At 38.9% G+C, this 24070-nt stretch overlaps 2 protein-coding genes across 4 annotated transcripts in view; both read left to right on the forward strand.

Moving 5' to 3' along the window:
• hyou1 (hypoxia up-regulated 1) overlaps positions 1-24070 on the forward strand; it is a 298959-nt gene that overhangs the window by 64149 nt on the left and 210740 nt on the right. The window lies entirely within an intron of this gene.
• On the forward strand, positions 909-22860 carry jhy (junctional cadherin complex regulator). Of its 3 annotated transcripts, none has more exons than XM_067607278.1 (9): positions 909-988; positions 2367-2803; positions 5697-6435; positions 10218-10313; positions 12209-12615; positions 13009-13297; positions 16907-16993; positions 18813-18935; positions 20220-22860. In XM_067607278.1, exons 2-9 carry the CDS (start codon positions 2412-2414, stop codon positions 20418-20420), a joined length of 2334 nt encoding a protein of 777 aa, XP_067463379.1. In that variant the 5' UTR covers positions 909-988; positions 2367-2411; the 3' UTR covers positions 20421-22860. The 3 variants fall into 3 exon arrangements, with proteins under 3 accessions (XP_067463379.1, XP_067463378.1, XP_067463380.1); XM_067607277.1 differs by lacking the exon at positions 909-988 and adding an exon at positions 1042-1946; XM_067607279.1 differs by lacking the exon at positions 909-988 and adding an exon at positions 1043-1946 and having other exon boundaries at positions 18828-18935.

The following is a 24070-nucleotide window of genomic DNA, read 5'->3' on the forward strand; positions in this document are numbered from 1 at the left end:
TGGATAAAGTTATTTAGGTTGCTATTGTTGCTTATTGGCTTTTAGTAACGTTGTATTGTATGTATTGGGACAATGTACAGTTTTAAACAAACGTTAGCATTTGATGCACTGCACCAGAGTTGGCTTGAAGCTAATTTTCATCTGCAGTCACAGTACAAAGCAAAAAACACACAGGACACATACAAAATACAAAGCTATACATGATAGTGTGTCACATACACCCACAATGTCAACTAGAAATTAATAATGTAAGCATGTCAAATTAAAAGTTAGATTATTTGAGAAGACCATCAGATTAAAATTAGATTCAGTGATCACAGAGCTGAACTTGAATATTGTGTTCATGAACTCTTTTGAATACTTCAGATAAAGGAACTGAATCGGAAAGAGAAGCCTTGTACAAGTCTGATTTACAGAAAGGGGATTAAAATAAGTGACAGGAGTTAACATGGAATGTGTGATTTTTAAGACAGTCCTGCAATGCAAGTACAACAACTGGGGGACATGAACTGCCAAGTGTGTCTTTACCATGGATATATAATAAGAGCTCTTATAACTCATCCATGGTCTTTACTAGTATTTTCGAATATGAGGCAATAGTATTGTGTGGCGTGGTGAAGGTGACTTAAGATTATGGCCGGGATATTCAAACACAAAACATTCAGCATCAACAAATATCACACGAATGCACTTTTAGCAGGAAAAGCATAACACAAATGGTGGCCTTATCCCATTTGGGTGCTCATTTCCAGAGCCTTGCTTCTGGTATTGAGTGTGTGCTTGCTGGAACAATTCCGCGGAGCCATTATTGTTAGTTTCACCTACAGTACCAACTTTTGACTGCTACTGTATGTCTTTATATAAGATAAAATGTCTGCCGCGACCTCAATAGTTGAAAGTCGGAGCTTTTGTGAGGAACAGTGAAGGCAGCATGTGTGCGTCGCGGTTTCCATGGTTGCAGTGCAGAACATTACTGACAGGAAAACAGGTGAGTATCTGACCGAGTTCACTTAGCGGTATCATACTATCTGATGAATCTACACGACAGAGGCATATGTTTTATCGTCACTGTAAATACAAGACATGCAGTAGATATTTCCATGTGGTTTGAATAGTGTTTATCTTTACCTCTTGGCAAACGTCGTTTGGCTGAAAACATGATAGCTGCAAAGCTAGCTGACAGCTTTTAAACTAACGTTACCGGTAATTAAGCGATAGGAAAATATACAAGACACAACTATTTACCGGTATAAAACTGCTTTTCTGAAGTTTTCTTCAATTTGGAAATCTTAACTTGATTAAAAATGCAACTATATTTGTCTATTTGATTTGGCTGCCAGGCCAGTGGAGTGTTTTGCAAATGGATTAACGCTTTCATTTCCCTTAAATTTAGTCCACTAGAAATTAATCTATAATAATTACGTTCATAATCAGTTTTACTCACTGTTATCCCCCAACATCCAATTCGTGTATATAATTTATTTCTACAAGTATGTGATGGAATGAAAGAAAAGTACTGTAATATGTATTTCTTGAGAACATCTTGTTTTTATTAAAGGGAAATACGTTTCCTCAAACGTCTTTTAGCTAATAGACCTTGTGAAATGCAGGTGCAACTAATAACATTAATGATGGCTGCAGTCCATTGAGGTGTGTCATTCAGTTACCTGGCTGCATGCTGCCTCGCTGGTCTGACATTAGCCTAAATGAAAGTCAGCCATCATTGTTATTGGTTCCACCTGTGTACATGTCCACATGTCTGCTGTGATAAAAGGTCTCTTCATGCCTCCACTCATTCACTCACTGAGTTTCTCCAACTGGGTTGCTAAATTTGAATTGGCCAAGCAAGCGTTTGCATCATCCAAGCATTTCCTCTGTGATCTTCCAGTCTCATTATAGAATAATTTGTCAGAATGCCAACTAACATTTAGAGGCCAGGGTAAGAGGTGACTATAGGACCAATACTTCATACTTCATAATTCTGACACAGCTGCAGAAATTAAGCTGAATCTGAGGCAGGTTAAACGACTAACCTGGACATTATACTGTGTATAGTGGATAAATCTATAGGACTGATGGTATTCTTCAACTTTTTTTACTTTTCAGAAGCACCTTTTTAGGGGTCTAGGATTTAAAGCATATCAAAGTATGTAAAGTAGCAGATTTGATGCTCCTTGTCTTTGTCTACTCATTGACCACACAGATATATGTAGTTCAAAATGATACATGAATCTTAAATTGTATTTACTTTTACATCCTGCTGTCTATCTTGTACTATAAAGCAATCCTTTTCTGTTTGTTGATTAGTATTTGTAAATTACCACCCTGCTGTAACCCTCTCCTCTTATTATTCAACACCCGCATAGATGGTCAGATCTTTGTGAAGCAGACTGTCCACCTACAACATAAACATGGATAAAGAACTCAAACATGCAAAAATGTATCGAGTGTTGAAGATTGAGCAAGAGAAGCCTCCTTTTCAGAGACGAGCAGTCATGGCACCCCAGTGGGACGCTGTGGAGTCCGACACGGAGAGCTTGGCCCAGGAGAGAGCCTACCAACAGCAGCTACAAATACGTGTTGGCCGTCAGGATCTAAACAAATACATACTCCCTCACAGGAAGAATACTGACATCTTACAGCAGGGAGATGGGGAGGATGAAGATGTAAGTGATGATGAAACTGAGGATTGTTTAGTTTATGATAGCTTGGAAGTAGCAGCACACCCCCACATCGAGAGAAACGCTACCCTTTTACAGACTGAATATCTGGATACACAAAGAGATGAAAGAGAGGGGATGAGGTAAGTAGCACAATTTCAATTTTATAGCAATTTATTGTTGAAATTGAGTAATGTTGTCCAGAGGAACATCAGGGCCAACCTGTAAAATCATTGCAGATATTGTACACATTCAGCCTCAGTTAGCTGTGGTCAGAGATGTGTTCTGTTGCACACTAAAGTACAACTAACAGTGATTTCAGGCTGTAATGAACACACCCTGAGTACACTTCTATATAATGTGGCAAAGTTAAAACTTCATTATTAAAGGGGTGCAATTATATGCACATTGCAAGGCTATTAAAAACAGCACCAATAGGAAAGGAGTAACCTCTATACACTTACTCCAAAGCCACAATCTTAGTTCAAATAGACAATGTTTCGATTCAAATCGTCAGGTCAAAAATGTTAAACAGTTAAAAACTTCAACCAGACCAGCAAAACAAGGATCTGGGCTAGTGTTAAAAGATAAAGCTGGTCATATTATGTATATTTCTCAAGCCCACTGGTCCCTTCGAGATGTAAATCCTTAAAAACGGCTTACAAATATATACTTTCAGTTTTGAAAAAGGCTCAGTACTTTACTAAAACAGCTGGATACTGTGGTTTCAGCAGCAGATTTGGTCAACTCGTTGTTGGTTTGGTTCATTGTTTGGCTTTTTATGGGATTTGTATTTGTTGTTAATAAGAGAAATAGAATATCGCCAAACTTATACTTTAACTGACTCTAGAGTACATTTGACTAGAAGATCTTTCTCACTGAAGACATAATATTATACATGCTGGCTCACTGTCACACTGTCATGGCTTACTGGGACACTTGAACAGAGCGGTCTTTACTGTTCTTAGTAACACCTGTGCTTTTTCTCGTGTGATAAATCAAAATGACTGCTGGGAAATAGGACCATTCTGATCTAGAGTTATGCAGTCTGGCCAGTAGATGGCAGTCATTGATGATTGCTAATGACTGTTAAAACTGAACCTGCAGGCTTTAGGTCATAGTAAAAATAGTATTACAAACAACTATTTGTTACATTTTGATAAAAACAAAATTTAACATTGGGTGTTTATAGAGATATATAATGGTATAGATGTATCATTGGTATCATTGGTTATGTAGCCTTGTGTATCACAATAATTCTACTAACGTGCCATTATATAAGCTTTTGAGATTTGTTCCTGACCTTGTTCAATTTGCCTATTGAACTGAACTGTCACTTTAACAGTCTGTGAAAAATTAATTAAAATTAAGCAGATAATAGTACTGATTAGATAGAATCTAACAGGGAGAATTGCAGCAACAATCAAACCTTTTACTTTTAAACAGCACATTGATGATAAAAGATAAATAGCCTTCATTCATCACTCAACAATGAAACAGTGTCAGTTATTTAATGAGATGCAGGCATTGATGGTACATTGCAGCAAGAATGGCCTAATTCAGGTGCTTCCAGAATAACAGCTTTCATTTGAGGGAAATTAGATTTTTGTTTTGTTTGGGTGGATCACAATAAGTGGTCACTCGTGGTCCATTAACAAGGATCATTGTTGCTGTAAAGGAGATCTCTCTTTCTGTCCTTTGAGCGAGCAGAGGTAGGCGTCTATGGTGAGGACAACACCACATCTGTTTTTGCACTCTTGTCGACTCATACTGTTGTTTCCTTCAGACACTGCCTGATAGTAATTTCCCTCCAAAATAGAAAGGAGGCATTGTTCATTTTCCTGTCATTAACCTGTGGAGATTGATGCCCACCAAGTGTGGGTCCGCTTCCAAAGTACATTGTTTCAGAGGAAAATGACCATGACATATTCTCACAAAAGGCTCTATTTCATAGAGCTGAGGCAGTGGACACAGTCCCAATTCCCATCATCATGTTCTCATAGTCCTCTCCACTGCCTCCTCAAAGTAGGTAAGCCTTTTCACACAATGCCATTGCATAGTTTACAAACCCAATGAGCATTCCTCATTCAAGCAAAAGATTCCTATTTAGGCAACTCCATTCATCCCCCTGCACTATATTTTATACCTATCTCACTCGAAATATTGCCAAAGCGTATTTGAGTACAGTCCGTATGTCCAGTTTTTTCATTTTCCCAGTTAGTGTTTGTCACAGTATTTCACTGGCTTTTGTATTTAGGGGTCTGTATCTCGGGCAGGAAATAATAGGCTGTGGTGTTTTGCCAGTGTTGGAGGCATCACGCCCAGCTGCATGTTGTCTATAATGCATTCTCTAACTTGTTTGAGTCTGAGTCATTAGAGAGACATCCCTTACCCTTTTGGCCTCATTGAAGTGAAGGGCCCTACACCTAGGCAACCCTCCCCCCGGACGCACAACATCACGGCAGGAGAATTAGGCTCCCCTCGTCCTCCCAGTAAGCACAACAAAGAGGCACTCTGCTATTTATTTTAATGAGATCTTTTCATCACCATCAGAAAGAGCATTTTAGCCTGCAATTTTCAAGCCATTTCATAAGCTGAAAATTGCCGTTTGTGAACCATTCCCCCGCTAGTAGCTCTCAAATACACTCTCATTAGTGAGCCTGGAGGTGAAAATATGAAAATTATCTGTAAATACAGGCTCATAATCCCCCTCATCTGTTTCAATTTCAAAAGTCTCTGATAAGGCCTAGCTGTCTTTGTTTGAGGACATCATCATTCTAATAACAGTGTAATGCCTCTTGTTCCTTTGACCTCTCAGCACAGGCCCATGTGGTGTCTGTAAGACTTTGAATATATAAATATCATTTAAAAAGTTGCTTACCAACAATTACATCTAATTTGACTAATAATATAATTAAAAACATATGTTTCTTATCTGAACAATAAAGCTATAATTTATTGATGCAAATATTAGTATCAGGCTAGTTGTACTTAACATATGAGATTAATTGCTGTTGTCTGTCTTTAACCTCACAGCCAGCTGCTCTCTGATGACGCCTATTCAGACCTGCGCTATGACCCTAACTGGAGGACCAATCTGAAGGGAGCTGACTGCTTTAATGAGAGTCCACGGAGCTCTGTCAAGGAATATTACCAAATCCCTAAAGACAACCAAAGCCAGTTAAGTGGTGACAGACAGGAACTGGTCATAAGAGGAGGATACAGATACATCTCCGACACAAGTCCAGATGTTTTGGTGACTCCTCAAACGGCTGGCAATGAGTGTGACCAGCTGTACCGCCTACACCCACAAGACGGTCAGAATAGCCATCACAACCATGCTGTACAGCTTAAATCACCAGAAGCTGACCTTTTAGGGCCATCCAGCATTTTTACTAAAAATGAAAACCAAAACACTTTACAGGGGGGATTCAAAGAGAAGCATCAAAATAGCTGTGACGAAGCTGGCGAAGATATTAGCAGATCTGTTGAGCTGACAGAGCACTTAGAGAATGTACATACAATGTACATCCAAGAATTTCAGACCTACTACGAGCATGAACTGAGACGCACACAAGGAGGACCCATTCAAACACAGCAAATGAGCACATCCACACTGAAGAGTCCTAAGATTTTATCGAACAAAAAGCCAGAAAGACTGAAAGAGGACATAGTGGAACGCAACAAATTAACCCTGGGGCGCCACACATCCAAACGTGGCTCCTATGTGAGGGTGCATGCACTTAAACAGGAGATGCCTCAGAATTTGAATAAGGTGTGTATAGCAACCTATAACTTCTGCTTATGATGAACATCAGCTCTGTACACTCAGGCAAGCCCTCTCTTTAAAAGAAACAGGCTGCAGTTACAGAAACAGACACCAGGAGCTGCACTAGCACTGATTATGACTCTTGGGCTGCTCAGCTATTGTTACACACTGTTTTGGATTGGCATTATATGGCATGATCTACAAAAATTTCAGATTAGGTTATGTAGGTTTGACTGGGCCAGACAAGTGTGAATATTAAAATAAAACATAGGATATAATTTTTTAAAATTCCAGTTTAAACTTTGTCAGTTTACTTTTTTTGTGAATCGTTTGGTAACACCCTGTGGCCTTACTTACATTGTTTGGTGATGGACAGATTTTCTATATCAACTGAATCCACTGGCCTCTATGAATGATCCCTTATTGTATAGTTGAGGTTATTTATTTTGAAAATTGAACAAAGTGGTGTAGATTCTGGTTGTAGTTATGATTGAGAGGTATTACTGAGCAGCTACTTGCAGCTTATTGGTGTTATGTATTTAGGTATGTAAGTATAGCTTTTGTAGTATTAGTATGTGATAATAATAGTAATGGCAGTGCTGTGGTATGTTTTGCAATGGCTGAATTGAGTGAACCTTGAATATATTCACTAACAGTATTAAGATGTTTCAAACACAGGTCAGTTCTGGGGCACAACATGTGATACTCTTGTTTGTTTATATTTTTAAGAGATCTGTATTTGCTGTGCACTCAGGTGACAAGAAAAGTAGCCAAGTGTCAGTATATTTACTTTTGAAGGCTTAGTCTAATCTTGGAGTGACTATTAATGTGCAGTAGCTTGAATGCAGCTTTTCTCATGAGGCCAAGATTATTTGTGTCTTTTTTCCCCTCTGCATCAGCCAAGCTTATGCTCATTTAGTAGTATTATTGGTATCTATATGCCTCTTATTGTCATCTCAGACAACTACCAAGAGAATATCCTATGATGCTTGCTCTGACCCAGTCTGGGAAATTAATTTGGCAGAGGAGCATAGCTGTTTTCATCTGCCTTCTCCTCCATCATATGAAAAGAGCCATGTCTGGCTATGCAGTGCTTATTATGACTTGATGTGTACAACAAGAACATCAGAGACGCATGGTTACCAATAGGCTCTTAGACATCCCTGCACCTGGCACAGTGGCATAATTGGTCGGGATGGCCCGCATTCCCCATTTGTTGGGCCACAAGACTGTTTGCTGGCTATAATACCCCCAACCTTGTTCACCCATCTGAGCCCCAGCCCTCTACAATGTCTCATATCATCACCATTTACATAGTCAAGAGCCGTTAGCTTTGTGCAATGGTAAACAGAGCCAGAGCCTTTCCCTCTCCTGAACCCTTGTGTTTTGTCATTTTCCCTCTGAATTCGCTTATTAGTTTTCCATTGCCCTGTCTCCCCAAAGACGTGTCTTACTTAATGGGGGACATAGGGCATAAAAGAAGGGGGCACCAATTTGCATGTAGTCTATTTCCTGTCTCATCATAGGATTAATCTATGAATTGGGTGTGTTATGGAAACATTATAACATATCAAAAAAAGCCATTCAGAGACAAGCTTAAAGCAAAGTCATTTTAAACCAAATTTTAGAAATAGGTTCAATGTAAATTGTAAACTGTAGTTCATTGCAGCATTGTTATCAACATGCTTACACACTAAAACAGAATGAACATATGAAATTTGTACAAAGTGGGATGGTTCATTCTTCATTTGCTGACATGTGAACATGAGCAGCGTTCTCAGAAACAAAAGATCCAGGACTCTTTAGAAGCCATCTCCACAACATCTAATGTTTGACTTGCATCATTGAATAATTATTGAATAAGAGACTGAGTTAAGTGATTCTGTGGCAAATGCTCTAAGTAAATTTTATTTAATCATTAAATGCACATTGAAATCAAATGCACAAACTGGGTCTACAGAGTCTCAGTTTGTAGTTATGTTAAGACAACATCCTCTGGTTATGTTCCCTACCCAGACCGGAGTTTTGTTCTGTGACCTCTTGTTTTGGAATAGAGTTCTTTATTTTCACAAACACTAAATGAAATATTGAAGATGAAAGAAGTAACATATGAGAATTTTGTTAACTTCTACCTTCAGTATTAGATTTTTGCAAAACGTAATATTGAAGGTCACAGAGAGAGGCATCTTAAAAAGCCAAAAGCAACTTTTCATAATTAGAATGACCACACATCTTTTATCACATAGCTTGCTCTGCTCCTTCCCACGCCTCCTGATCCGTAGCTCCTTGAAGAAGATAGCAACACTCCTTGTACAAAACGCATCAGTTTCACCAATCAATATGAACCCAGACAAGCCAGTTGTTACAGGGCTCTTTTAAAAGACCCTATTTGGTCTTTTGAAGAAAACGGCCATCTGAAGGCAACTTGTCATAATTAGACGTGTTATTAAATGTACACAATTTCCTAATGCAGCAAATGTTTAGCCCGGCCAAGTGGCAGAGTGGCGGTAGCAATGATTGGCTTCATTGGGCTTTGGGCCTCCTTTGATAAAGACAGAAGTAGCAGATCAATCTTCTGCTATTGCACTCAGCCCTCAGAGTCCCTTCTCCTCTTGCAGGCCCTCACTTCAAAGCCAGGGGAACATAATGTACAATCTTTTAATAGCTTTAGACCAAAGCTCTGGGGAGCTCTCTGCCACTGTATACCCTGCCTCAGTCTAAACACCTAATCAAGATTACCTGGGCTGGCCACAATAGCAGCTAAATGCAATTCAAGATCCACAGCCCCTTTGAAGTCTTCATTGCGAAAAGCAGATGTTTCCCGGGTACAGGAGGTAATACAGCTAGCTGCAATTGCCAGACTTTGTTGTGACATCGTCTTGCAGAGAAGCAATTACGGGCCTCCCAATTTAGTAGAAAAGATATTACACAGCTTACCATGCTCAAAATGCAATACAGGCTTGATCATTTGCTCCAACTGATTGGGATTTTTATAATGGGTGACAAAAGGCAGGGGGAATGGGTAAAGGTGAGAGGCGCAAAGCGTTTGTGTGTGTGTGTGAGTGAGTGTGTATACTGCCAGACAGTAGTCACTCACACCTGCTCCTGATCTTCAAACAACTGCTGTGGCAGCGCTGTCCTCGTTGATCATCTGTAACAGCACCCAAATGTCTAAAAGTCTCTGTCGTTTCAAAACGATTCCCCTAATCGGTTCCTGAGTTCATGTAGGTGTTGGTTCAGTTAATTACCAAAAGTATAAAAATCAGCTTGAGACAAGCTTTCACATGGTAAGAGCATAAGATCTGGGACAGTGTTCTCTCAGCATCACGGCAGCTTCTCAGCCTATTAGATGCAATCACAAACACACTTATTGATGGATATGTTACAACTGGATCCACTCATTCCTTGTGACCTTCACCTATTCAAGCCCACAGAATTAGTGGCATTCAGCAAACAAGTCTTCAGCCTGTCAATACCATCGATCCACTCAGATGGTCCTCTGCCGCTGAGGGGAGTCCTGAAGTTAACCAAATGATTTTCATTACAGCATTAACAGAACATAGTTCCATGCCACAAATGGGTGCATTAGGAACAACTGAAACAGTAAATTCATGTAATATGACATGGTCAAAGAAGACAGACATTGATAGTAACGGATGCAGTATTGATATACTTGAGTAGGTGTACGTGTGTTGGTTTTAATGAGCTTTAGTAAAGATGTAAAGGCAGAAAAACTATAAAGGACCTTTGTTTCAACAATCTTCTGCTTTCTCATGCTCATTCTAAAGGTGCATGAAACTCTTGAGGAGACAGCTACTGCGGAGGGTCAAGAGGACAGTTCAGACCCAGAGCTGAGGTGGCTCCAGAAAACACAACAGCTGAGGGTAGGACCCCCCTATTCTTTTCACTTGGTTGACTCTGTCAGCCCAAACAATAGATTGTAAATATCCAGTAAAATCTAGTTTGTTTTGTAGTACTATATGTACGGAAGCTCCATTTCCCAAATTCCTGCAAGGGCCACCTATCAGCTGCACAGTAAGGACACTATCACCCTGGCTTTTAATAGTCTGTTGGGAATGTGGACACAATCACTGATGGCGTTGTTGCAGCAGCGCTCACCAGAGAGTGAGTGTTGGAGTGAAAAAAGGACAGGATTGGAGAAGCATTATTATTTTGAGCACTTGAGCGACCACCTTAACGCTGCCAAGCAGGGGAGTATAAATATTTTCCCAGTGGAATGAGCAAAGCTGGTGTATTCTAAATCAGCGGCATTAGATGCATGAGACACATGCTCATAGGCCTCCCGCTAAATAATTCGGTCAGATCATACAAAGAAGAGCGCCAGCCCTTCTTACACTTGGGAAAGAATTGTGTCTCTTATTCAGAGCTCATGTTCATCTGTTGTTTTTGTGGAGTAAATGGGAATATTTAGAGGTGATGCTTTGTGCTCCATACCACCATCAGATATAGGCCAAGCTATAATTTGCAAGTTAGAATATCTCACAGTAATACAGAGTTAAAAATATAAACATGCACAGAAGCAGTCTTTGAATATGATAGTGGAAAAAAAATCAGTGGTGGAAGAAATACCCAGATCATTTACTTAAGTAAAAATACCAATACAGCAATGTAGAAATACTCCATTACAAGTAAAAGTCCTGCATGAAAAATCCCTCTAGGGAAAGTATGCAAGTATAAGCAGTAAAATGTAGCTAAAGTATTGCAGTAAAAGTAGTGATTTGGTCCCTCTGAGTGATATATTATTATATATGACATCATTAGATTATTAATAGTGAAGCATCAGTGTTAGAGCAGCATGTTACTGTTGTAGATGCTGGAGATGTTTGAACTACTTTATATACAGTTAGCTAGTTCAGTCCAGTGGTTCCCAATCTAGGGGTCGGGCCCCTCCAAAGTGACAGCAGATAAATCTCCCATGAATGGTGAAAAGAAAGAAGAAAAAACAAAGTTCTGATACACAAATCTGTTTTCAGTTTTTCTCTAATCTTTGATTTTTGGTGCAATATTGGCTCATTTGAGCTTAAATTAAACCAATGAAATGAAATTAAACCACATGAGAAGTTTAGAGGGAAAAATCACTATTTGGTGGAGCTGTTAACAACTCATAGACATGTGAAATGTGACCCCGACTACACACTGCTTTTTGTAAGACGTCAAAATCCAAAAAGGTTGGAAACCACTGGTTTCATCTTTAACAATGTGTTGTATTTTAAAAGCTTGTTATATTATCCATTGTGTCAAATCTTCATCTGAAAAGTAACTAAAGCTGTCAAATAAATGTAGTGGAGTAGAAAGTACAATATTTCCCTCTGAAATGTAGTGAAAGTATAAAGTAGCATCAAATGGAAATACTCAAGTAAAGTGCAAGTACCTCAAAATTGTACTTCAGTACATTGCTTGAGTAAATGTACTTAGTTACTTTTCATTTAGACCCATATTTAGAGGTTGTTTGCTGGCATTAAAACACAGTATTTCATTTGAGTATGATTCTGACCAATTATAAGGCCTTGTCAGTCAACTGTACTTTGTGTGTACTTTGCACCTGGTGTTTTTTTTTTAGGTATGGAGGTTTTTGTGGAAAATGATTTTATATGCTCAGATTTTGCTGCATGTTTGGATTTTGTGAATTAACACTCCTGCACACTGAGTAGATTTCCTTTAAATCGACCCTGTCTATATCAGTACCCCTTATTGCTTTGACATCCCTCATCAGTGAAAAAATGTTATCCTCAAACTGTTAATCCGACTGTCACCCCAGGTCACCCAGATCAGTAAAGGAAAGAAAGCCCAGCGGAAGGAAAACCCCAGCCCCTCTCAACAGCAGTGGCCCCATGCCCCAGGGGTTAAAGCTGAGAGGAGAGACTGTCTGAGCTCCCCATTAGCAAGACCAGCCGCTGTAACACAGCCAAAACCTCAGAAGACAACCTCATCACAGCCTTTGCCTCCCACTATCCACCTCAACATCAACCTGAACACTTTATCCCAGCTCCGTCCATTACTCCAACAGAAGGCCCATGATGCCATCATGAATTTAGCATCTCTTCATGGGCGTCCCCATTGGAGCCCCGGATCTGAAGTTCAGTTTGGCACCCACATGTGCCAGGAAGGACTACATACAGAACTTTACCACAGAAACCAGGAGAATAGCCCTGAACAATGGCAAAGGTGAACCATTTATCCAGTTTTTTTACTGACCAAAGAGGAGAAAGATATTACATTTTAAGGATCTCATTGCAAAAATTGGATCACTGCAGCAGTATTATAATAATACTAGCAGTCAGAAAGAAAAAAATAGAGCAAATAGAATTAGAGAAAAACAAAATACTGGACACTCTAGAGCAATCGAACACAACAGCGAAATAATATGACTGCATATTTTTGGTCTGTGTAAAATGATAGCAGTAGGATAAGAGACAAAAAAACTGTCTGATACAGAATATAAATATTAATGAACATATAGTCATATGTAATATGTAAAAAAAATAATATGATTTTTTTCTTTTAATCTATCATCATGGACCCTCTCATTATTTATCCACCAATAATTCTGTGTTTCAGTACAACTGCATTAAAGTGGCCATTATCCTGTGAAGGAGAGGACCAGAAGTGGAGCTCAAATAAGCCATTTCCACAAAACCTCCCCAGGGCACCCACCAGCACTTGGTCACAGGGTTCAGGCTCCTACACAGTGCTGCCCCCCATAGGAAAGCAAGTAATGGAAAAAGAGCATGAGATGTGCCCTGATCAGAGTGCGAACACAACCTATCCCATCCATACAAGCAGCTCTGATGGCTACCTGGTGCAGATGGAGAAACAGAAGCAGCTGAGGGCGAGAGTCACATACAAGGTTGGTGGGCCTGTAAGCTTAATGTGTGTCCCTGAAAGGAGGGATACTGAGTGTTGACATGGTTTTGTTCTGCTGTAGTACAATTACATTTGTGCTTCATCAGCGTAGTATTGTATTTCTGAAAAAATGTATATGTCTGCAGTGCCATCTAATCTAGGATGCCACACAGATAAAAAAACTCCACTCAGTATTTGTTTGGAATAATATACACTGTGAGCACACCTGGTGTCATTCATGCATTAGATGTGCTCACAATTATTGTACATGTCATACAATGTCTATAGAGTGGCTGGCACTGATCTTAATGAAAAGATGTGGTCCCAAATCACCATTAAAACATGTTCTGTATTTCATCTAATAGTGGCCGGTTGTCAATTAAAAGCCAGGTCTCTGATAATGGCCAGGGGTGTGGTTGACACAAACAAATAAAAGCTGGCCCCATAAAACAGGCTGGGTAAACAATAATAAGTCATTGTTGGATGTTTACATTTTTCAAAATAAAGGACCAAAGTATTATTTTTTACCTTTCTTTTTTTCTGCTCTACCTAAAATGTACCAAACTGTGACCCCAAAGCCGAACTGTGAATTTTGTGTACTGTTACACCTAATAGAAGCCTGCTTATAATGAAAGCCTGGTATTCAGTTGAGGTAAAGAAAGGCCCTGGCCATTATTTGAGGAAATACAGTACTCCCATCATGAACAAATACTGCCATTATGCAGCCCCTCTTGGTGGTTGTAGCCCTAAATGGTGACAGATATTTTAATGTCACGTCATGATATATTAATGTCATGTCACACAGAAAAGTTCAATAATTTCGTTTTGCATGATAACCATGTATACATAAAAACTTCAACTGTTTAAACAGGGTTCAAGGGTCACAAAACTCACTTAACACATACTAAAGGATCACTTTCAAGTTAGTAAAATAAGAACACATTATGCAGTTTCACCCAACAAAAGTGACACATGAATTCTTAAATTGAGTGGCATTCCCCTTTAATCCCCACGTACACGAGAGGTTACACAAATAAATGCCCCTTTGAAGTCCTAAATAATCCCCTCAGCTGTCTCCATGCAGGGCCTGCTTAATCCAGCAGGAGTGTTCTGGTGACTAAGGGCACAAAACATCAGGTTAATTGTCTAGCTCCGCTAAGATACACTTAATTGCTATAAGATGATGACTATATAAATCACAGAGCTGCAGGCTCTGAAAAGCCATTTGAAGATGTGTTAGAGGATAAGGTGATTAGATGGGAGAGAGTCTGTGAAGCGCAGGGCCACTAAAGATGCATTTGCATTTAATGATTTGGCTGTTGTTTCTTTCTCCCTCTCCTTAGCTGTGCAGGTGGGTCCTGAGTAGAAAGTGACTCAACCAACAAGTTTAAATGGAGTACAAACAAACTTAAAAATATTGATATTTTTAACATAGCATTTTTGTGGCCTTGCTATATGATGTGATGTCTGTGTGTTGAGACTCCTAGCCTCACCTGATAGTAACAACTCTGCACACAGCAGCAAATGATGCACTGCACACCTAAAACATCACCAACATCATTAGGAAACCAACTGTAGGCGAACAGGGAAATTCAGGCATGAACACAGATTGATTAAATGTATAATATATCCTATTTATTGTTACATCAATGTGAAAAATAAAAACAGTACAGTACACTTTTAATACCAACTAACAATTGAGTTAGGTGGACCCAAGAAAGGCTAGAAAGTATGATTAAGTGCTTAGGGTTGTACTCATATGGGAGCCCTCACATAGTCCTCCTGTGGTGCCCACCATTCCTCACCCCTTGACCTCACATCTTTCCCACCATGTTAGCCATCATGTCTGACGAGATTACAGGCTCAATTTGTAAAGCAGTCTGGCTGCAGTGCCTGGGCATGAAAGCAGATGAGTGTGACTTCGGGGTTGGGGAGAGAAGGCTTGAAAAGAAAAGTACCCTGTTGTGTTCATGCGTGATGGCTAAAGCAAACTGAAATCCTCCTTCCAAAAAGCAGCCAGTACAATCTGGAATGATTAGCTCCCTTTTGTCTGAGGCATCTTGTGGATTGTATGCACCCATGTACACATGGTCTCACACACGCGCACACGCATACACACACACACATACACACACACACAGGTTTACCTAAGTCACTTTTGGGGTATTTACATAGACTTGCATCAATTTCCTGGAGACTTACCCAAACCATAACCATTAATTGTCTAACCATAACCCTAACCTTAACCACTGACCCAAAAATCAGTGACTCAGCCTGTCCCTACACACACACACACACACCATCATCATCATAGTCATCATCATCATCACCAGCATCTGCGAAGGAACAGGTATACATCTCTCTCTGTCTTTGCCCGTATCACTTGTGTCACTTCAACTTCAGCTCACCATCAATGTCCCTATGAAGAGCACTTAATAAGGAAACTATGTATGTCATGCACTATATGGTGCCAGCTTACATACTGTTTGTACTGTATATACAGTTACTGTCGTGTTACTGAATCTTCCTAGGAAAAAATGTACGCACAAAGTATGCACAAACTAATGTAAAGTAGTATAAAGTTTCTGGTTCATTTGGAATAACCTGGGTAATTAGCATGACCATTGACAGCCACTATGGCATAGCAGACAAAAAGAGCACCACACCACAGAGACACACATTTATCAAAATCTACAAGGAAAAATGTCATCATACTGAACATGTTTGACAGAGAGATGATCTATGAAACTGCAGTGCACAACTAAGGATCATGCATATTATCACTACAGCCATGCTATGTCTCTGTGGGCACTGTGGTGCTTTGAGTTAAATAACCAACATGCTCATAGTGACAATGTTAACATGCAGTTTAGCAGGTTTACTGTGTTCACCATCTTAGTTTAGCCTATTAGCATTAAGATTAGCTAATTAGCACCAAATAGTACAGCTGATTGTCCAACATTGCCACACTGCTAGCATGGCTAAAAACATGAACAGTCACCGAGTGTGTCTTTGTGTGTCTCTGAGCATGAAAAAGAATCAAGTTTTATCATGTCAAGAACTCTCAAGTAGATGCACATTAGGTCACTGTGCCCAGTATGATCTATGTATTTTTTCCCAAATGAATGCCATCCAAGACTTTTAATTTTGTTAGATATTATCCCATACACAGTTACATACACAGTATGTCCTAACATATCAGCAAATCTTTGAATTGTTTAGCACTTTCTGCTACCTTCTTAGTGCAGTGGCGTCCACTAAATATGTTTCATTTATGAGTTTTTGTATGTTTCTGCAAACTAGTGAGAGGGCCAAACAAGAAGGAAAGAGTGTTACAAAAAGTTTGTATCTCTCAACAGATGTACTGTGTGTTATGCATGATTTGAATGCAATTTAATGAGAGACAAAATGGATCAAAATTGCAGTTTGGAATTTATTGTTTTGCCATTGTGCTATTTCAACATCCATCAAAACAGATTGAGTTCAGTTTAACAGAAGTCCATTTCAAATTAAGTAATCAAAAGTGTCACTTGATGTTTGAATGCACAAATAGGATCCAGCTATTGCAACTTTCAAAATATCAACCCCCCCCCCCTCTCCCTCTCCCTCTCAGGCATACAGTGTAAAAGACTACAAGCAGCTGATGCCAGTCGTGACTCTGCAAGGCCTGGGTCCCGACTACACAGCCCTTGAAAAGACAGTAAGTATCAACCTACTGACCCTTAGATCTACACCACCAGTTATTTATCCAGAAACTAGATGGATTCACTTGTTGGATAACGCACCAGCAGGCCAGTCATTTTCTTCTTTACTGAGCTAACCAATACGGCTGTGAATTGTGAATGTTTTTCAAGATCAAATATATTTATTACTTTATTTTTCCCCAAATTTGTTTTGGACTCCATACTGTAGTTCCACAATAGATTAACAAATATATTGTACTGGTGAATACAACTCGGTTATACTGCTCTTGGAGGATGATACCATATCCTTCAGTGTAATTACTGATAGCTCAGACTTGTTGTGTTTTCCCTCAAATTGTATTCTTGTTGTTCACCTCACACTGGGATCCTAAATATCCAGTACAAACTCAAAGGGGACCATAATGACCAGTTGATCAGATATGTGGAATATGATCAGACAGCAATATTATCCCAGGGTTTCCCATAGTTGTCAAGTGTATAAATAATTGCATTCAATAAATATAGATCCAATTAAACTGCAACATCTTGAAGATGGATGATGCTGAGTGGCTTTTTATCATAAAAAGGTCAATATTGGGCCAATATGTTGACAAACTGAAAAATCATGTAATTAACCCTTTTCCTAAGTGATAAACAGAGATTAAAAATGGTAAATTGGTAATGCTAAGCCACATCGACATGTACACACACAAATAGACACATAGCCAGTATTGCATTTTGCTCTAATGGGTATTTGGGTATTTCTTCACTTGGCAGCCCATCTTATACTTTCCAAACTCTCCTCTTATTCCTAACGTGTAGAAAGGTGTAGATCAATTTTCCCCTCAGAAATGTTTCTCTTGACAAACATTAAATAAGATCAAAACAGAATGCTCAAACAAACTGTAGTATTGATTAAGAGGGAGAGCGAGATAGAACAAAGTGGAGTCACTCTCCATTCCCACTGAGCAGAGAGAAGCTAACAAGGCACACATCTGCGCCTGTAGCTTCCATGTCGGCTGTCTGCTGATTTTCCATGCATTTATCTTATGATGAATTACAGAGCTTTTTACCAATATGAGGCAGAAATCAATCTGTCGACTACAGTATGTAGCATCCCGATTTTTCTGCTTTCTATATTTGAGAGCCTCCCTGGCCTTTAATTTTTTTTCCAGCAAAAAGAGAGATGATGATTTAGAACGCAATACAAAAGCTGCCCTATATACCAGGATGTTATATTAATTTGCTGATGGGCAATAACAGTTATAAGGAGTGACTCATACAGGCAAAGAATGTCATTATTATTAGTTTTGGCAAACATTATTAGCTGTCTTTCAGTCGGTCTCCTGTGCCTAAATCCTGATGTCCACTAGTGTCATTGCATATCCACTGACCCTTTTCCAGTTGTCCAAGTTCAAAGGCTCCCATGCTGTTCCACAGATAAAATTACATTTACAAAGCAAATGAAAGTACCCCTAAGAAGTTAAGTGCTCTTTGTACTTTGATATATCTTTTGTTAATCTCCCCGTTGTAAAAAGTGAGCATGTTTGGCCAATTTACCCTAGATTGAGCCCTGTGCATCTCCAAGGCCAAGCCTATTAGTGAATGATATGTGTAAATGTTGATAGGCCCGCTGAATGGCTCGCTGTGTTTGGTTTTGTTGGGCTGCGTGGAGAGGCTCGGCCGAGGGGATACACAAAGAGAAGGGCCTTAAGGGAGAAATGGCTCAGTTAATTAAACCCCCTTTTATAATCTGCCTCTGTTTCTCTCTCTCTCTCTCTCTCCTTCTCTTCTCTCTCACTCCCTCTTTCACTCTTTCACCATCATCATGCTGAGAAAATGAAACAACAGAAGCTGTATTCAAATGTGATCCGCGAGCAGAACAAAAAGATAAGTAGGATTCCCTTTCTACCGGCCAAGGACCCGGAAGGCAATGACAAGAAAGTTCCCAGGATGAAGGTGTGTGTGTGTGTGTGTGTCCTTTGTGTGTGTGTGTACATGTGTGAACCCTAACACATGTCTCTTTTAGAACAGCCATTTGTGATTGTGGTTGTTTGACAGAGACAAGTTGTGACCAAACAAACTGACAAAGAAAGAGTATGAGATTAGGGAGACTACATGGTTCCAGCCTGGTACCTGTGACACACTGTCTTTACAAGGGCAGTCTGTTTGTGAGTCATCTGCATTCACTAAGCAGAACATTGTTGATCCTGGATAACTGGTTTCACACGGCTGGTAAGAAAAACATGATATTTAATTGGGGTAAAATATGTGGACAAAGCAAAAATATTATTGCCAACATTTTTTAACTGCTAGCTTAGATTATTAGATTGTTAATGGCAAGAAAAGGTATAATTTAACAATTATGCTCTTGCTGTATGTGTATTTTATAATAAACTAGTATTATGGATTAATTTGAGCAACGTAAAGCATTACAACAATTTGAAGTAAGTAATCTGTTTATTCTGCAGAGACAGAAAGGAGTACTGCAGAAAAAGTGCTGTGCCTAATAAACCTAAACGTCCAAAAACCTAAAGCCTTGAAGAAAATAGTGCTCGATAAAAATCTATGTGACTGAAACAGAATATTCTTTTTTTTTTTACTTATCATTTTTCATCAATAGGACACCGAGTGCATATTTTTATTTATACAGTCATTTTTTATTCATAAGGTCGCCTCATGCTTTGATTGAATTCAGTAGCAATACACTTAACAGTCACTGTCAGGAATACAATGAAATAATTTCACCAACATTAAAATGAAACATAATTTTCATTACCAATAACTATATCAGCCGTGGTCAGCTGCGGTCAACTTGCCACCTGCTACTTGTTAGAATTTTATTTTATGTTCATGTCAGGATCATGTGGAAGTGATGTCATCTTTCAAGACAGTTGATTGGTTAGAAGGTCGACTGTTTACACATTTGATTCAATCTTCTGAACTTCAGCAGCTTCAGTGCAGGTTCAGCCAGGCAGTGTAGGTTACCATGGTGACCTACCTTATTTTAAACAGAGCCAGTGTTCTGAGACCAAAAAGCTATGAATCCTGTTCCTTTGGTAGTCCACTAATCTCACTTTGTGAGACAGCACCAGTGTTTCAAGTCATGTTTTTAAATGTATCACAAAATGAAAGTTATGCTGTCAGCAATTTATTCTTTATTGTTTTTGAATGCAGCTTGTACACAGTAATTAGTAAGTACATCAACATACATTGATCTCTCTCGCTCTCCTTCAATTTTAGGCCTTGGAATATGCCAAGACTATAGCCAAACCGCCTCAACCAAAGCTGAGACAGAAACACCAGTCTGAAGGCTTCACTGAGCACACTCCTTGCTTGGAGGGCTTGGACGTGGCCCAGCTGGCCAGGCTGGAACTCCTTGGAAAACGGCATGAAGAAGAAAAGCAGGCTGTGGCACTCTTCAGAAAAATGCACGCTGTCTGAGGCAAGATGCAATTCACAGAAGCAGTCCATGTAACCCATGATGTTCTAGATATCTGTTCTCCAAGATGTGGGACACAACATGCTGCCTCATTAAATTTGCTATGCTTATTATCACATCAAAAAATCCTTATGATATACGAGAAGATTGGCGTTCTCAAACAGTGACTGCTTTGCTTTTTGTGTGTCATCGGGTATGATTTCATAAGAAATTAATTTGATTCCTTTTCTGATGCTCACTGCTACTGTTCACTCAGCACATACAGAACTAAAACTTGCAAACCTTCTGGACTTGGCACATGGTGGAAAGAGTGAAAGCCTTTTTTCCAAAAACACAAAGGTATACTCTATAACAGGAAGTTATAGTAACATTGTTTAAAGGAAATTTGGTTTTAGCTTTGAACACCAGCAGTAACTCTGCTGCTGAGTTGAGATAGGGACCACTAATCACTCTGGATTTATGTGGTGGTTAGGGTAACTGTATCAAGACAATATTAACATTTGATATAATATATTTTGATCTTAAAAAACTATACAAATGCCACTTATTGCAAAATATAAACTGTAATTATACACACTGTTTCCTTGTATGGGGGTTAGAGATATTAGCTTGTGAGCACTTCTGTAAATCAAAGAAAACATTCTGGCTGCCTCTTTTATGCTGGTCAGGGTATTTTCAGTGCCTAAGCATAATATGGTAAGCCAAGTGCATATCTGATGTTGCACTGTAACAAAACTCAGGTTAGCCACTGGACAATGATTCCTTGTTTCTGTAAATGTTTGGTTTGGACCACATGAGTGTTTTTTTATCCACAGATGTCTGATAGAAATCAGTGTACCCTCTGTGATGTCACCAGTAGGTTTACAAGGGTCTTTTGATGCTTGGATTTGGGATTGGTGTTCACTGAAATCTTGGCAGCTACTGGACCTTCGTTTGAGGCTTCCCTCAAATCAAAATCTGGATTTTGGTTTGGAATTTTGGAATGGAACTAAGTCTAAAAAAAAAAAGTAAGACTTCTTGGAACCAGCATCTATTGACTGTTAAAGGACTGCATCACAGGGCACTTATTCATTGGTTTCACCACTCAGCTGTAGTTTAGAGCTCAATAGAGCTATAGATAATTGTAGCAGCATGGTATCACTAACAGATATGCTATGCATGATCAAATCAAAGTCAAGTCAAGTCACATTTATTTATATAGCACATTTCATTCATACATCAGGCGTAAACTCAGACAGTGTTGCGCTTTTACTCCGTAAGTAATCATGTTGACATTCTCTCACTCACTGTGAGTCTTAGTGAAACCCTCATCTCTGTGGATGTTGTCCGGCCTCGTCTATTACATCCAACTTATCATTTTTAACAAAAAACAACATGAATGTTGACGTGAAGCTCTAAATTGCAGGTCAGTCTTAATTGTTGTAATGATATATTTAGCCCATGGTAATCTTTTTTTTTTTTTTTTTTAAATATATATTTTCATTGTGTTGAGCACACACTCTTTGCTGCTGGTTTCATTTTTTTCATTCCTCCGTTTCTCTGGTTTACAGTGTAGAAAATCCTGCTCGGATACAGGATGACACTTTGAAGCTCACCTGATCTGGTCCCAGTCCTACTTTTTGTAGTCATGTTCTAAATAGTAACTCCTCCCTAACACGAAACACTCTCAAGCAGCTCATTTTACTAATTGAACCCTCAGATCATTATCAAAGCACTATTTACCTCTGTGCAATATTTTAATTAGATTATAGTCTCTATTTAACCCATCATGGACTCTTTGAAGCTCTGTGTTTTTAGTGTTAAGTCCTCAGATGCGCGGCTGGAAACAAATGACGGAGCCCTTTTTAATTTAATGAGAAACGCTGCCTATCCACACTGAGTCTCTTTGCATCTTTTTTTTGGTCCCACCTACTCGTTTTTTGCCATTGAAATCCAGTTAATTGAAGGAGTCTTTCACCGCTATACATGAAGGGGGCCAAATTAGCATCCCTTTCTGCCCATTGGGAAGCTAAGGCAGACGTGGATGCTTTGATGTGAGAAGCACGCTTTCAGTAGGCGGCAGGCTTCCTGCAAATGAGCTGATGGCCCTGCTATTAGGCCCAAATGCAGATGCGTCCATGTGTTGCAAAACGCTTAATCTTTTAATTGATCACCTTCTGCATGGCCTATTCTCCACATAGTTTTTTTCCCTGCTGCCTGTTAATCAGAATCACATTTTGAAGATGACATGAATTGCTTTTTAAAAGGCAGGATAGCATGAAGGACAAGAGAGGATTGCATGTTCTTTTGCAAATACACACTGAGAGATGCTGCTTGTGGTAAAAAAAAAAATAAAAAATGATAATTAGACAACAAATAGTTTACTAACCTATCACCATATTGTTGTTCTGTATTAGAAAATAAATAATTACTATGTAAATAAATAATAATTATTACTATGAATCTGCTTCCTACAGTCTTTACATGGCAACTTTGTCTGCAGACCAGAGGACATACACTGAAGTATGGCAAAGTGTAGTTTATGTTAGTTGTGAGACACTGTATGCTGCAGCATGGACTATAATATTAAAATACACTTCATCAGTGAAACAATGAAATGACACTTAAATATCACAAAGGGTTTTTTTTTAATGTTTTTTTACACTCATCATATTGATTAAGAAACAAGTAATACTGCTGCTGTAAACTCCAGCTCCAAGTGATAAACTTGTCAAATTATACAAACATGTACAGGAAAAACCCCTGGAGAAAGAGATGATTGGCTAAATTCAATCAAGTGTTCGTTGAGGATGAAAATGCCAAAATGTGCTGTAAAAATCATGTTGAATCTTTTTCCTGAATTGATTTTTGTGTGTGTGTTTTGCTCCTTGCTTTCCCACAACAATGCTCAAAAAGCTGTCTCTTAACAGTAGCAGAATCAATGTGTAATAAATATGTGCTCATTCCTGCAACACCAAATTGAGACTACTGCCGATTTTGTTTTAAATACTCAATATTTCCATGGTGATACTCTGCCCTGAGCACAGTGGATATAATAATGTTGGCACATAAGAGTCTAAAATACATTTGATTTTATTTCTTGGCATGTTAAATTCTCATGATTTTTGATGAAAATAATATTTTAGGTTAAATAGATATGATCATATAAATTCATTCACAGTGGTATTCACCATACTGACTCAAAACAAATGATGACACATTTTCACGATTGAGATGGAATCAGAGTTATCGTTCTCATGTCAGTGTGAGCCTGCAGGACCAAAATGTTTTACACACTTGGAGTCATTCTCTGAATTTTCAGACAATTTAGTGGCAGAAACACATGACTACCATGAGCAGAGGTGTGCCATTTAGAATTCTGCTTTAGTCGATTTATTCTGAAACATTCCTTTTTTTTTTTTTATGGTCAGAACATACTGTAGATATTTTCATCTGTTGTCATGAGCAGTTTATCCATCAAGCCTTTTACCACAGTGAAGAATTGCTCTATTAATTCATGAGCCATAAATAGGATTCATTGTGCCACACTCTTATTCACACATATTCTTAGCAATGCACTGACACAAACATATGCAACAAAATGTATTCACCTTTCCTCTGTCTTCATGCTCTGCATAGAATTCATTTGCTCCAGATACAATCTGCATTTTTT

This window comes from Thunnus thynnus, chromosome 13 (assembly GCF_963924715.1).
Source record: "Thunnus thynnus chromosome 13, fThuThy2.1, whole genome shotgun sequence".
NCBI classification, from domain to species: domain Eukaryota; kingdom Metazoa; phylum Chordata; class Actinopteri; order Scombriformes; family Scombridae; genus Thunnus; species Thunnus thynnus.

Excerpts from the sequence above, each read along its gene's own strand:
- jhy (XM_067607278.1), top strand. The coding sequence starts at position 2,412 with ATGGATAAAGAACTCAAACATGCAAAAATGTATCGAGTGTTGAAGATT. Across the intron at positions 6,436-10,217 it reads TGCCTCAGAATTTGAATAAG|GTGCATGAAACTCTTGAGGA; the intron begins GTGTGTATAGCA and ends CTCATTCTAAAG. Across the intron at positions 10,314-12,208 it reads AGAAAACACAACAGCTGAGG|GTCACCCAGATCAGTAAAGG; the intron begins GTAGGACCCCCC and ends CTGTCACCCCAG.